General features: G+C 40.2%; 1 protein-coding gene across 1 annotated transcript in view; it reads right to left on the reverse strand.

Annotated features, from left to right (window-relative positions):
• The window catches only part of LOC130493110 (zinc finger protein GLIS3-like), a 113,003-nt gene that overhangs the window by 6,978 nt on the left and 93,363 nt on the right, over nt 1–12,662 (reverse strand). Inside the window, exon 3 of the mRNA XM_056866862.1 lies at nt 5,308–6,421. Within this exon, the coding sequence (XP_056722840.1) occupies nt 5,308–6,421 (1,114 nt within the window). The remainder of the gene's footprint in view (nt 1–5,307; nt 6,422–12,662) is intronic.

A 12,662-nucleotide genomic window follows, 5' to 3' on the forward strand; every position in this document is an offset into this window, starting at 1 on the left:
CGGGGTACATTTTTTTAAAAAAAAACAATTAAATAAATAATTTCTCCATGTACCAGCTAAATGGGGGGGAATTATACGGCAGCAGTTCAGGTGGAAGGACACTATTTATGACATACTGTGCGGGGGGGGGGCGACAGAAAGAAAATTGTGGTGAGTCACCACGGTGGCCATGATGAACACTGTTCTGACAGCCAACACAAAGTGCTTCAGAGCATGTGTGGAAGTTGAAAAGGGGGGGGGGAGAGAAAAGTGCTCAGATTCCTTGTGTGGGAGATCTGTTGCCGACACACACCGCAACAATGAAAGCAGAGAATTCTCACCCTCTGGAAAAAGCCTATGTTGATTTGGTAGGTATGCACAGGATTGCACCCTTAACCTGGATCAATTTGCACTGTAAAAAGTTCCAACCCAGCTAAAGATGATCAAGAGTAAGAGTGGCATTTTAGACTTGCCTCTGAATAGTTTAGGATGGTGACTCAGTACTGATGTGTTAAGGTACATCAGTACTGTGCTGGCTTTGTAACTCTATCACCAACATACAATGGACAGGATTATGGGCATGCTGGGAGTAGGGTTGCCAGGTCCCTCTTCACCACCAGTGAGAGGTTTTTGGGGTGGAGCCTGAGGAGGGTGGGGTTTGGGGAGGGATTTCAGTGCCATAGAGTCCAATTGCCAAAGCGGCCATTTTCTCCAGGTGAACTGGTCTCTATCAGCTGGAGATCAGTTGTAATAGGAGGAGACCTCAAGCTAGTACATGGAGGTTGGCAACCCTAACTGGAAGAGGTGGGAGGCTTAGTCAGCATCCTAAGACTTGCCAGCCCCAGTCATACCCAACCACACCAGCATAATGTTATGCCAGTAAGAATCCTAGTATAGCTTTAAACATATGGAAAGTGAAACTACAACTTGCAACTTAAACCAGATAATGACTAGTGGTACAAGCCTTGTTCAGCCTCCTACCTTGCCCATGAGTCCCTGGGCACAGTTTGGGGTACTATATATGCAGCCAAACATAGCCCTCCTAAACAGCATATAATCCCTGGCCTGGAAACTGATAGTTCATGGCACAGGACTGTATCTATCTGGTTTTCTGCCACTCACACAGTACCTGGGAGTACTTTGGTGATGGGACTTCTACAGAAAGCATACTACCAGCCACTCCACTCTAATCTGTGCTACTGGTGGTCAAATATCCATGATACCTACTGGCTTGCAGAATCAGAGCCCCATGGATAAGCAGACTCAGCAGACACAATTCCAGCCCAACTCTCTTCAAAGAACAGCTAACTATTGGATCAGAAATTAAACTGTAATCTCCAATAGGTGTATCCCACCATATGGGAAGGTAGAGGAGAAAGATGCAAGAACACCATGCACAGAGCTTTGGGCCTCTTGCTGTTTACTGCTATGGTGCAGCGTTGCCCATTACAGTCCTTCTGTCTCTTTGGACTGTTGGAAGAAGCCATCAAACAGAGGGAGAGTCAAGGATGCACTCCATTCACAGTCCAAAGCAAACTATCTTCCAAGCTTGCATCATAGCCAATGGCTGCAGTCACTAATGTGCTTCCAGCTGCATTCTATGGGGTTGCAATTTCTCTTATTCTAGCCTAACTCCTGCATCTTTGCAAGCTGATTTTGTCTTCTCAGTCCAATGGTAATTCTGGAGTGGATTAACATATAGTTAATCCCAGACAATCTAAAATACTGGCCTGGGTTAAGGAACAGTGTTGTTCCAAAAACCACAGCAACGCTGTTCATCTGATTTGCTGCCAGTATGCCTGATGCTGCTCAATAAATATGTGGATTCATTTACAGCTGTGTTGCTGGGGTTTGGTAGACAGGGATCAGTTCCTATCTCCTGCTTGTTACTGAACTCAGCTATCTTTGTATGCAACTCCCGCGGGAGGGGGGGGAGAGAACTGAATGTTTGAATTGGTGTCTAGATGAAATCTGCATGATGGGATGGGGCAGGTATGAACAAAGCCCAAAGGTTATATATTTGCTCTCTGCTGAGCAAGCATTGGATAATGAGTAGTGGTACAAGCATCTTTGGGATGGAGCTGCCCAGCAGCAATCCTTAGCTGGAAGTACGGTAAGCTTCACTAAAGAAAGTGGGACTTTTTTAAAGGTTTGGACTATTACTCAGAAATTAATGGAACAAGTCAGTCATCATGGGTCTTGTGCCACCTGAAAGACTGACAAAGTTGTATTTCAGCATAAGCTTTTGTGGACTAGCAGTTGATGAATTAGGCTTTAGTTCACAAAGGTTGTACAAGAATACTAATTTGTTCATTTTGAAGGTGCCACAAGAATCCAGTTTGGTTCTGCTGCAGCAGATTAATGTAACCAGAGTTTCTCTGTAGAGTTGTTAGCTTTTAAACTAGCCCCTCTAGCTGTCCCTTTAATAGAAGTTTGATGGGCAGCAATTAGCAGGTGATGTTATTGCGCTCCATTCCACAAAAAGCTTCAACTGCCCATTTCTGCATATTAAACCTTTATTAAAGGAACAGGGCTTTTTTCCCCCTGGACAATTGGCAACCGTACCCCCTCCCCCAATGATTTAATGAAGCCCTAACACTTTCAGTGCAGCTTAGCCACAACTGATAGCTGATTTAGGGGACACTGTATTTGTGCTTTGTGCACGTGTGTGTCTGTGTATGTGTGTAAAGTGCTGTCAAGTCACAGGTGATCAGGCTTGCCTGGACCATATAGGTCAGGGCTAGTAGTAGGTATAAATCAACATATCTATAATTGTACATCAGCATATATTACTGCTGTATTTTAACTGTTTGGGTAATTGACTTGGAACTTACTGAGCCTGGCAGAGAAGTGTGGCATTATCTACACGGGCCATGAACCAGAAGCATTAATTTAAAACTTAATCTCTGTTAATACACAAAGGCCCTCATATAACTTGTGTTCCTTCCACTGGATATCTATGAGTTGTGTGTTGCCTCCTCCTTAATACGTTTCACTCCTTGCTGGAGGTCTGCCATTGTCATTTTTTGGGGGGCCGGTCTTTTCTGCCTTTATCAGGTGTGCAGCAGGTAAAGCATTTCTTGGCATGGCAATAATGGGGAAAGCTTCACCTGCTGTATGCCTATCTCATGGGCAACTGTGAAAGATACAAGAGCCATGCCAATTGCCTCATTTCGGTGAGACATCAAAATCTCACATGCCAATAAAGAGTCCTATAGTTGGGGGGGGGGGGAGACTGCTACAGAAAAACAACCTCTGTGTATTATAATGTAAATTTGATGCCATTTTAAAGCCAAAAATTGCAGAGCAGTAAATCCTTCCTTAGGTTAGCTTGTGCTTGCTAAAGCTATCATCTCACCATTAAGATTTCTAAGAGCTTTGATATTTTTTCCCAAAGTAATTTAAAATTTCAAAAAAAGTCACATTCTTATAAAGGATTTGAGCAGAAAATATCAACTAGGTACAAGGACTATAAACCATTAATCTGCATTAGAAATTAGGGAGGCATTTTATGTCACATTTTAAGTTATTGGTATAATGGCTGACAATTTCCTTGCTTTCTTTTTACTAATAGATGTTTAATTTTTAAGGATTCTGTTCTTCTGTGTGTACATATGAGGAGGGATGTGAGAATACAAAAGAACCTCTTTTGGGGATGGGGGAGGCTGGATAAAATTGTCTTTCCTATGGAAGAATTTGAATATATTTTATTCAGCACGCACCATATAGGAAAATAAATAAATTCTTCTCAATTGAACTCTGTCCAGCAGCTATTTCTAGAAAATATACTTGTTTGTTATGAAATAGTGTACAATCTGTACATTTTTACAGCATTTCTCATCTGCATTGCTCATCTAAAATTAGAAACTCCAGGATTTTTTCAAAATTTTGCTTAGACTTGGAGTTTTGGGGGAATGTATAGTTTAATGAACAAATTTGTTTACATCCTGACACTTCTTTGGTAAATGAAACAGGATAGTTTATCCTAAAGTATTGCAGATACAGTCCCATTTTAATACATTAAAATGGTGTTTAAGTTTCTACGTCTGAATTTCCATTGCTATAGGAGAGTGACATTCCAGGTCAGCTTCTGACATGACAGTAGCAGAAAAGGCATTTGCCTGCTTATTACTTGATTGATCATCTTGCCCAGTATGAACCTGAACACTCCCTCAGAGCTCTCTTCTAGCAGTACTATTCCTTAAATCAATTAGATTGGCTATGGCTTGAATGTGCTATACCACCAGCCCTCTGAAACAGAGAGTTAGGAAGCATATGGTTTTGGAGACACTGTAAAGCCTTTTTATTTAAAAGGGCGTCTGATACAGGCTAGTGTATTTTTCTGCTTTAGGAAGTGCTTTGGGGTGATACCATTTGAAGCAGCACTAAATCCTATCAAAATCTTTGCAGAGTTGTGTGTTATGTGATGAGAAAGTTCTCCTTGACTATCTGATCCTTAATTTATCCCCAAAAACACAGAGTAAAATTATATCCACAGGATGTAAAAAAATCCAGTTAATTTCATATTAAGACTCAGGCTCTAGGCTACTTCAGATTTGTGACACAGCCTGGAAGAGTCTTTCATAGATTTCTGCATTGATTGGCATCATTGCCTTCACTGATAACTTCATACTGGGAGACCATACTGGGAGGGGGTGCAGTAAAATTAGAGGATTCTAGACCCCATACTTATCCAGTAACACTGCCAGATATGTTCAGTACCCAAGTCCAGATTCTCACATTTCAGATCTCAGCAGCAATTCGTATTCTGTGATAGGATCACTCAATATGTAGTTTAGTCTTAAAAAGCAGTTGCAAGGAGACTTGAAATGACTTGAGATGATTAAGGTGCCTGCCTTTCCCCCTTACCACTGCTAACAGCAACCTGGATGGGTGGTTTGATTAGGCAGAGGCAAGGGGTTATGCAAACAATAACTTTCTCTTCTTCAGAACCACAGCCTCAATTTTCTTTAATCTCTCCCCCAATCGTTTTTATAATACAGTGAACTGTAAGTGAATTTACATCCCTAAATTGGCCCTGAGTGTGCTCTTACAGTCAACATTCTGCCTAGAGTAATCCAATGCTTTTTCCTGACAAGATCATTTAGTATTTTGTTAAGGAAAATATTTAAGATAGTGTCATCTGAGGGCCTTATACTGAATTTAAAACAACTAGGAATTTTGAAAACAAAAGAAAAATAATTGTGTTTACTTACCAGTGAGGACAACTGAGACAGAACAACTAAAATAAATAAAATAGGATTTGCTCCAAATGTACATGCCTGTAGCAGTCTAAACATTGTGTCCATTAAAACATTTTAGACTTACCGTACATTTGTTTGGCTTCTCTCCTGAATGCACTCTCATATGAATCAGCAGTTTATAACGGGCATTAAATGGCTTGTATCTTCGAGGACACCCAGTCCAGAAACAAGTGAAATCTTCTCCTTTCCTCTGGTCTATGTGAATTTTTTCTATGTGCCGCACAAGTTCCTCTTGCTGGTCATAAGTAGCACTGCAGTCTATCCATTGACAGCAGTGTTTGCCATTAAAATCATCTAGTTCACCATCCTCATCTAAGACAGGGCCTTTGGCAGTTGGTGGCAGGGAAAGCTGGTGGGAATGGTTTACAAGGTCATGTTGATGTGCATGGTATGGTGGAGGCGGACCATGTGGGGGAGGAAGAGCAGAGAGAGCCGGCGAACGAGCAGAGGGAATATCAATTGTACTCCTAGAGAAAACATCCATTTGTCCATTTTTAAATATTCCTATAGATTGGTTGTCTAGCACAGGCATACCTTGTTGAACAACCATGTTGTTTGTGACTGCTTTCTGTAAGCTATTTTGCTCCAGCTGTTGCATGCGTTGGTATTCAGTGTTTCCATTTTCACTGCACCCTGGGAGGGCAACACTACCATTAGCCACAAGAAACCTTTTTTGAGGATTTGGAATAGAGCAACTCTGGGGAATACAACTTCCCCTTATTCCTAAAAAATGCCCATAGACCTCAGGTTGAGGGGACATATTTGATGGAGATGTTCTTGAACCATTAATATAAGCAACAAGAGAAGTGGGGGATGTACGGATAATTGTATTGAAGTCAATTCCAATGCCATCAGACAATGGGGACAAGGAAAGGGCCCTCTTTTTGGCAGAATGAGACCTATTTGAAGAATAGTGAGGACTAGGATAGGGTGAATGGTTGTGGTCCATACCCAACAAGTAAGATGGTAATGAGTTAGGTACATTGTTGGACAGGGATGTTCCAGATGGGACACTTGTGATATCCCCTAGTTCACTGCCATTTTGGGAGCCTTGGTTGGAAGGAAGAGAAGGAAAAATCCTGTAACCATGAAACCATTCTTGTTTTACACTTTGTATAGATTGACTTTCTGACAGGCTTAGAGTTGTGGATGCCAAAGATTCACGTGACATGAGTGACCTGTAATAAACACAAGTAAGAGAAAAAGAATGGGGTCTTAGCAACTTAAAATCTAGACCTTAGAAGTAATATGAAACAATTAACATATATAGAAAACAAGTGGCAGAAATAATGATTAGCAATTAAGATCCATCTTTTAACCACTGTCTTTTACATTTTTGTTCAAAACTGTAGATGCTGAGTTATTATTTTTATCTGCACTAGCAAATGTCTCTTATGATGATGATGGCTATGACATACATTAGCTAATATAGTTTTAAGTTTTAAAAGGCAGGGGAGGGAAATGTCCCTTTCCAGGTCTGTTTTGGCCTTGAGGGAGGACTCATCGGGCCAGGCCCAGCAGCAACCACATGGCATGTGTGAAGAATGCAAGAATCCAGAAAGTTCTTCTGGTTTAGGAGCCAGTTGGTTGACAGCTAAAGAAGTGAGCTTCCGGTTCCGGTTGAGCTGAGAACACTGTTGTGGCAGTGTTGTTTTATGGACAGTTTTATTTTGCTCTATTTTTAGATTTATTATCTTTCAGTTTTATTATCTTTATTTGTTAGCATTTTGTTGGCTGGTGTCCACAATATTAAGGGAATTCATAACAGGCATTTGCTGTTCTGCCTCCCTAAAATTTCTCTATAGCAACCTTGAGCAAACTTGACAAGGCGAATGCCAAAGACTTCTACTTTTGGGTGCTGCCTTATACACCTCACCCATAAGCTAAGTATTTAACTTAATATTTGTTGCAGAAATTTCCTTTCTCTCTCTCTTATTAGGGTGTGGCAGAGTGGTGAGAGGGTTGAGCTAAATGAATTCTTCTCATCTGTCTTCACTGTTGAAGATATAGGGCAGATACCTTCTCCTGAACAGATGTTTTGGGGAGGGGAGAGTGAGGAACTGGGGCAAATAGTGGTAACAAGGAAGGAAGTTCTAGAATGTCTAGACAAACTGCAAACTAACAAGTCTTGAAGAACTCAAATGCGAAATTGCTGGACTCCTAACAATGATATAGAATGGCCAATGTAACACCCATTTATTAAAAATGTTCTGGGGAGACCCAGGAAATGACATATAGAGCATATAGAAGGGCAAGCCCTGCTGAGCAAAACCCAACATGGTTTCTGTAAAGGTAGCTCCTGCCTCACTAACCTTTTAGAGTTTTTTGAAAGTGTCAATAAGCATGTGGACAGGAATGAGCCTGTGGACACTGTGTATTTGGATTTTCAAAAGGCTTCTGACAAAGTCCCCCACCAAAGACTGCTAAGCAAACTTCATAGTCATGGGATAAGAGGACAAGCCCTCTTATGGATTGAGAGCTGGCTGAAAAATAGGAAACAGAGTAGGAATCAATGGTCAGTTCTCACAATGGAGGGATGTGAGCAGTGCGGTCCCCCAGGGATTGGTGTTGGGACCGGTGCTTTTCAACCTGTTCATCAATGACCTGGAGTTGGGGGTGAACAGTGAGGTGGCCAAGTTTGCAGATGACACCAAATTATTTAGGGTGGTTAAAACAAAATTGGACTATGAAGAGCTCCAAAAGGATCTCTACAAACTGGAAGAATGGGCATTAAAATGGCAAATGAGATTCAATGTGAGCAAGTGTAAAGTGATGCATATTGGGGCAAAAAATCCCAACTTCACATATACACTGATGGGATCTGTGCTGGCAGCGACAGACCAAGAAAGGGATCTTGGGGTGGTAGTGGATCACTCAATGAAGATGTCAACCCAGTGTGCAGCTGCTGTGAAAAAGGCAAATTCCATGCTGGCCATAATTAGAGGAGGAATAGAGAATAAAACTGCTGCTATCATACTACCCTTGTACAAATCTACGGTGAGACCACACTTGTAATACTGTGTACAGTTCTGGTCACCACACCTTAAAAAGGTTATTGCAGAGGTTGATATAGAAAAGAGCAACCAAAATGATCAGGGGACTAGAGCAATTGTCTATCAGGAGCAGTTAAAACACTTAGGGCTGTTCAGTTTGGAAAGAAGGGGAGACATGATAGAGGTCTATAAAATTATGTGTGGTATGGAGAGATTGGACAGGGAGAAGCTTTTCTACCTCTCTCATAATACTAGAACGTGGGGTCATCTGCTGAAGCTGGAGAGTGAGAGTTTCAAAACAGATAAAAGGAATATTTCTTCACACATCACATAGTTAAATTGTGGAACTCCCTGCCCCAGGATGGGGTGATGGTTTCCAACTTCTGTTTATCTGTTTCAAAACAGATAAAAGGAATATTTCTTCACACATCACATAGTTAAATTGTGGAACTCCCTGCCCCAGGATGTGGTGATGGTTTCCAACTTGGAAGATTTTAAGATGTGAGTGGACATGTTAATGGAGGAGAGGGGTATTCATGTCTACCAGTAAAAATGGATACTAGTCATCATCATCATGCATATCTATTCTCTCCAGGATCAGAGGAGCATGTTTATTATATTAGGTGCTTTGGAACACAGGCAGGATAAAGCTGCTGCAGTTGTCTTGCTTGTGGGCTTCCTAGAGGCAGCTGGTTGGGCCACTGTGTGAACAGACTGCTGGACTTGATTGACCTTGGTCTGATCCAGCATGGCCTTTCTTATGTTCTTTTTTTAATCTGCTGTTTTCAAGGTCTGCAAGGCTTTTAACTCTTTTTACTCTTATAACCCCTTCAAGGCTTTTAACTTTTAACTCTTTTAATTCTTATAACCTTTTAAGGCTTTTCTGGTTGAGGCTTTTTAAGAATTCCAAGGTTTTGTATTTAAGATTTTAAAGTGAAGGGCTAAGGTGAAAAGGAGAGTTTTTTTATACCTATCTGTTGTCATTACATAAATTCTGTTTTATGATAGCCTTAGCCATTTTAGTTATTGATTCATGTTTTAATATAATTAATTAAAATTAGGAAATAATGAATTAAAGAATTATTTTATAATTTATTTTGTTAATTTTTAGCTAAGGGAGTTAATAACTCTTTTAAATTGATTTCAACTATCTATCTAGTTAAATTGATTAAGCCTTAATAAACTAAGTTTATATATAATAATGGGACAGAAAAGGTCATGAGCTCTTGATGGAGATTTACCCCACTCTAAGCAGAGTAAGATGGAGAATTTTTTCACCATAGAGACTTCTAATAGATTTGCCTCTCTCTTGAGTAGAGATCTCACCCCCCCATCCTATAAATATTTCTTCAGACCCCCTTCCGGGTTCTCCTTCACATATGGCCATTTTAGACAATCTTTTGGGGTGGAAAACAAAGATCGGGAAAAACAACAAATAGATTTGGAGATACTAGCATCTCAGATGATCCTAATTTATAATACTCTAAAGAACGTTTTTGACAAAACACATAGATAACTTCTTAGCAAAGGGAAAGAAGGAAAATAAGAGCATAGAAGTGAAGGCAGAAGTACTACCTATTTTGCCAACAGGAACGCAAATGGTATACGAACAAAGAGATGGGATGTTATATCAACCAAAGGGCAAGGAGGGGAAGGGAGGCGTGTCCAACATGGAAAAGCAAAAGAAAGGTAATTAGAAATGTGTATCAAATTTGGATCCTCATTCACATCCCCTGATACTTGAATGTAACAAAATAGTGCTGAACATCCTTCCTTGTAATGGGCAGATGATAACTGGATGAGCAAATGGGCTGCCCGAGAACATCTTTGTTATCTGTTACATAAGCATTCTTCTTCTATTGATTTAGAATTAGTGAAACATATCCCGGGTCTTTTAAGGAGAGATAGAATTAGATTTAAGTATTTCACCCGGATACGAACACTGATATTTTCTATGCAGGAGTACCTTAAAAGATACCAGGTATTTCCTATACAGTCATACTGTCAGAAAGGGAAGCCATCTCTCTTAACAAACTTGGAGACTTTACCACAGATAAGGAAGAATAGAGGAATAGAGAATGAGGTGAGCCCCATCTTTTAAAAAACACTTATGCTTGATCCAGATCAACCCACTGAATGGTTGGTCAGACCCAGTTAACTCCTATTACACGACCCCGAAATCAAAAGGGCCCTAACTATGGCGCCCTAACAAAACCAGCCCCAAAAGATAGAAAAATGGGAGAAAGCACAGTGCCATGTATCTGAGCAAAGGCAAATAGTCTAACTTGAAAAAGATGAATAATTATTTGGCTTTTTCGGGAATTGCCTATTCAGAGAGATCCCCTGGTTTTGGCATTCAGTAAAACCAAAACCCAAATATTGTCGAAATAGCTAATTTTGGGTTTCTTTTTGGTTCAGGTATATCAATATGCACAACCCTAATCCACACATTTGCCATGCTGCACCCTCTGTAACAAAAACAGCCTTAGCCCAGACATATAATAATTTAAGACCATTAAGGTGGAATGAAGCTATGGAATAGAAAGTGGTAGCACAAATGAACAATAAAAACTAGTCATATAGGCTCCCAAGTAATTAAGAACATGGAAAATATGGAACTTTTTATTTAACTAATTGATTTCCTTCAGCCTATGCTGGTAGCAGGCGGAGCAAAGGGCAAGGGACATGGCATACCCAGTAGAAATAACTGGTATTATGCTGATTGCAAGGCATTCAAAAGGGCAATTAGGAGCCTTCATAAACCATTTAAAAACTCAAATAGAATAGAGGTATTGCCAAGAATTTTGAAATTGTAAAGAGTATATAAAAATTTACTAAAAATTAAGAAACTTGAAGGCCAGAAAAAAGAATGGGAATGTTTATTCTGGGCCGTAAACACAAAAAACGACAAACTTTTCTGGACCTTAATAGCCAAAGAACTAAACACAAGGTTTCCTGTGCCATGCCACAATCCAGCAGTTGTCTGGGAAGCCTTTTTTACTACCACTTTTTCAAATAAAAATGGTGATATTTTGGCTGGCAGACTGAAAGTACCGCCAGATATGAAGGAATGGCCCCCGGTAACAGTTAGTGAGATTAAGGCCTTGAGTAAGCAACAAAAAATGGGGAAAGCACCTGGTCCTGACTTAATACCAGCGAAATTGTTTAAAATTGAGCCAGATTGGTGGGCACAGTTTCTGCCCCAGTCTTTACAGATATAAACAAGATGGGAAGCATCCCTGAAGCATAGTGCAATGCAATAATTATCCCATTTATAAAAAGGGAGATCCAATGGACCTGACAAATTATTGTCCAGTAAGTTTAGTGTCCACCATTGGAAAACTTTAAACTTCAACTCTTTTTGGGAAGTTTAGAGCCTGGGTTGAAGAAAATAATATCCTTGGGCATGAGCAGGCTGTTTTGGAAAAGAACCAAGTACAATTGACCATTGACACACCCTTCAATTCTTAGCAGATAAATATACAAGCTCTGGAGAAGGCATACTGGCAGTTGCCTTTATGGATCTTAAATCAGCATTTGATATCATCTCTAGGCCCTGATTATGGGAAAAGCTAAATAAATAAGGCATTAAATCTCACCTCCTTCATCTAATACAACAGCTTTATAGCTGCCCTATTGCCCAAGTCAGGTGTGGGGAGTTGGGCCAGTTATCTGGGGTACTTTCCCTAGACAAAGGTGTTAAACAAGGGTGTATTCTTGCACCCCATTGTTTAATTTATACATTTAGACCTTGTCTTTTGAGGAATTATTTCCATCTTCCGTATTTATCCAATTGCGAAATCCCAATTATTTTATATGTGGATGATGCAGTGTTGCTGTCCAGATCAGTTGTGGGGCTCTGTAAATTGATAACAAAATTGAGGACTACTGTAACCATGAAGGTCTATCTATTAATGTAGCAAAGTCTAAGGCTCTGATATTTAGTAAAAGGAAAAGAAGGAAAATCTTCAGATGGCATATAGCAGGTCAATCTATGGAACAGGTTACTCAGTTCAAATACTTGGGAATTCATCTTGTTGCATCCCTCACATGGAAATCACATATGGACCTGGTAGGGAATAATGCTTTGAAAGTCAGGAGGACAATTGTAAAATACTTTTATACAGCAGGAGGCGAATTTGTCCCCTTGGCTTTAAAGATATATAATGCCAAGGTCTCAAATCAGTTTTTGTATGGTGTGAAAATTTTGATTGGTGTTGACTCTGAGAGGATGACTGCATTCAGCACAACTTTTTCTGATGCTTACTGGCTACTCCTAGATGCGACCTAGGCATAGTGCTGAGAGCTGAATTGGATGAATCATCAATGGAGGCTAAGGCATGGATAAAAGTATTCCTTTGTAAAGTTAAGATCTTAAAATCTGTGGGGAGGCCTACTTTACTTGGACTTGTACAGGCAGATGCAC

Source organism: Euleptes europaea, unplaced genomic scaffold (assembly GCF_029931775.1).
Source record: "Euleptes europaea isolate rEulEur1 unplaced genomic scaffold, rEulEur1.hap1 scaffold_33, whole genome shotgun sequence".
Taxonomy (NCBI): Eukaryota; Metazoa; Chordata; class Lepidosauria; order Squamata; family Sphaerodactylidae; genus Euleptes; species Euleptes europaea.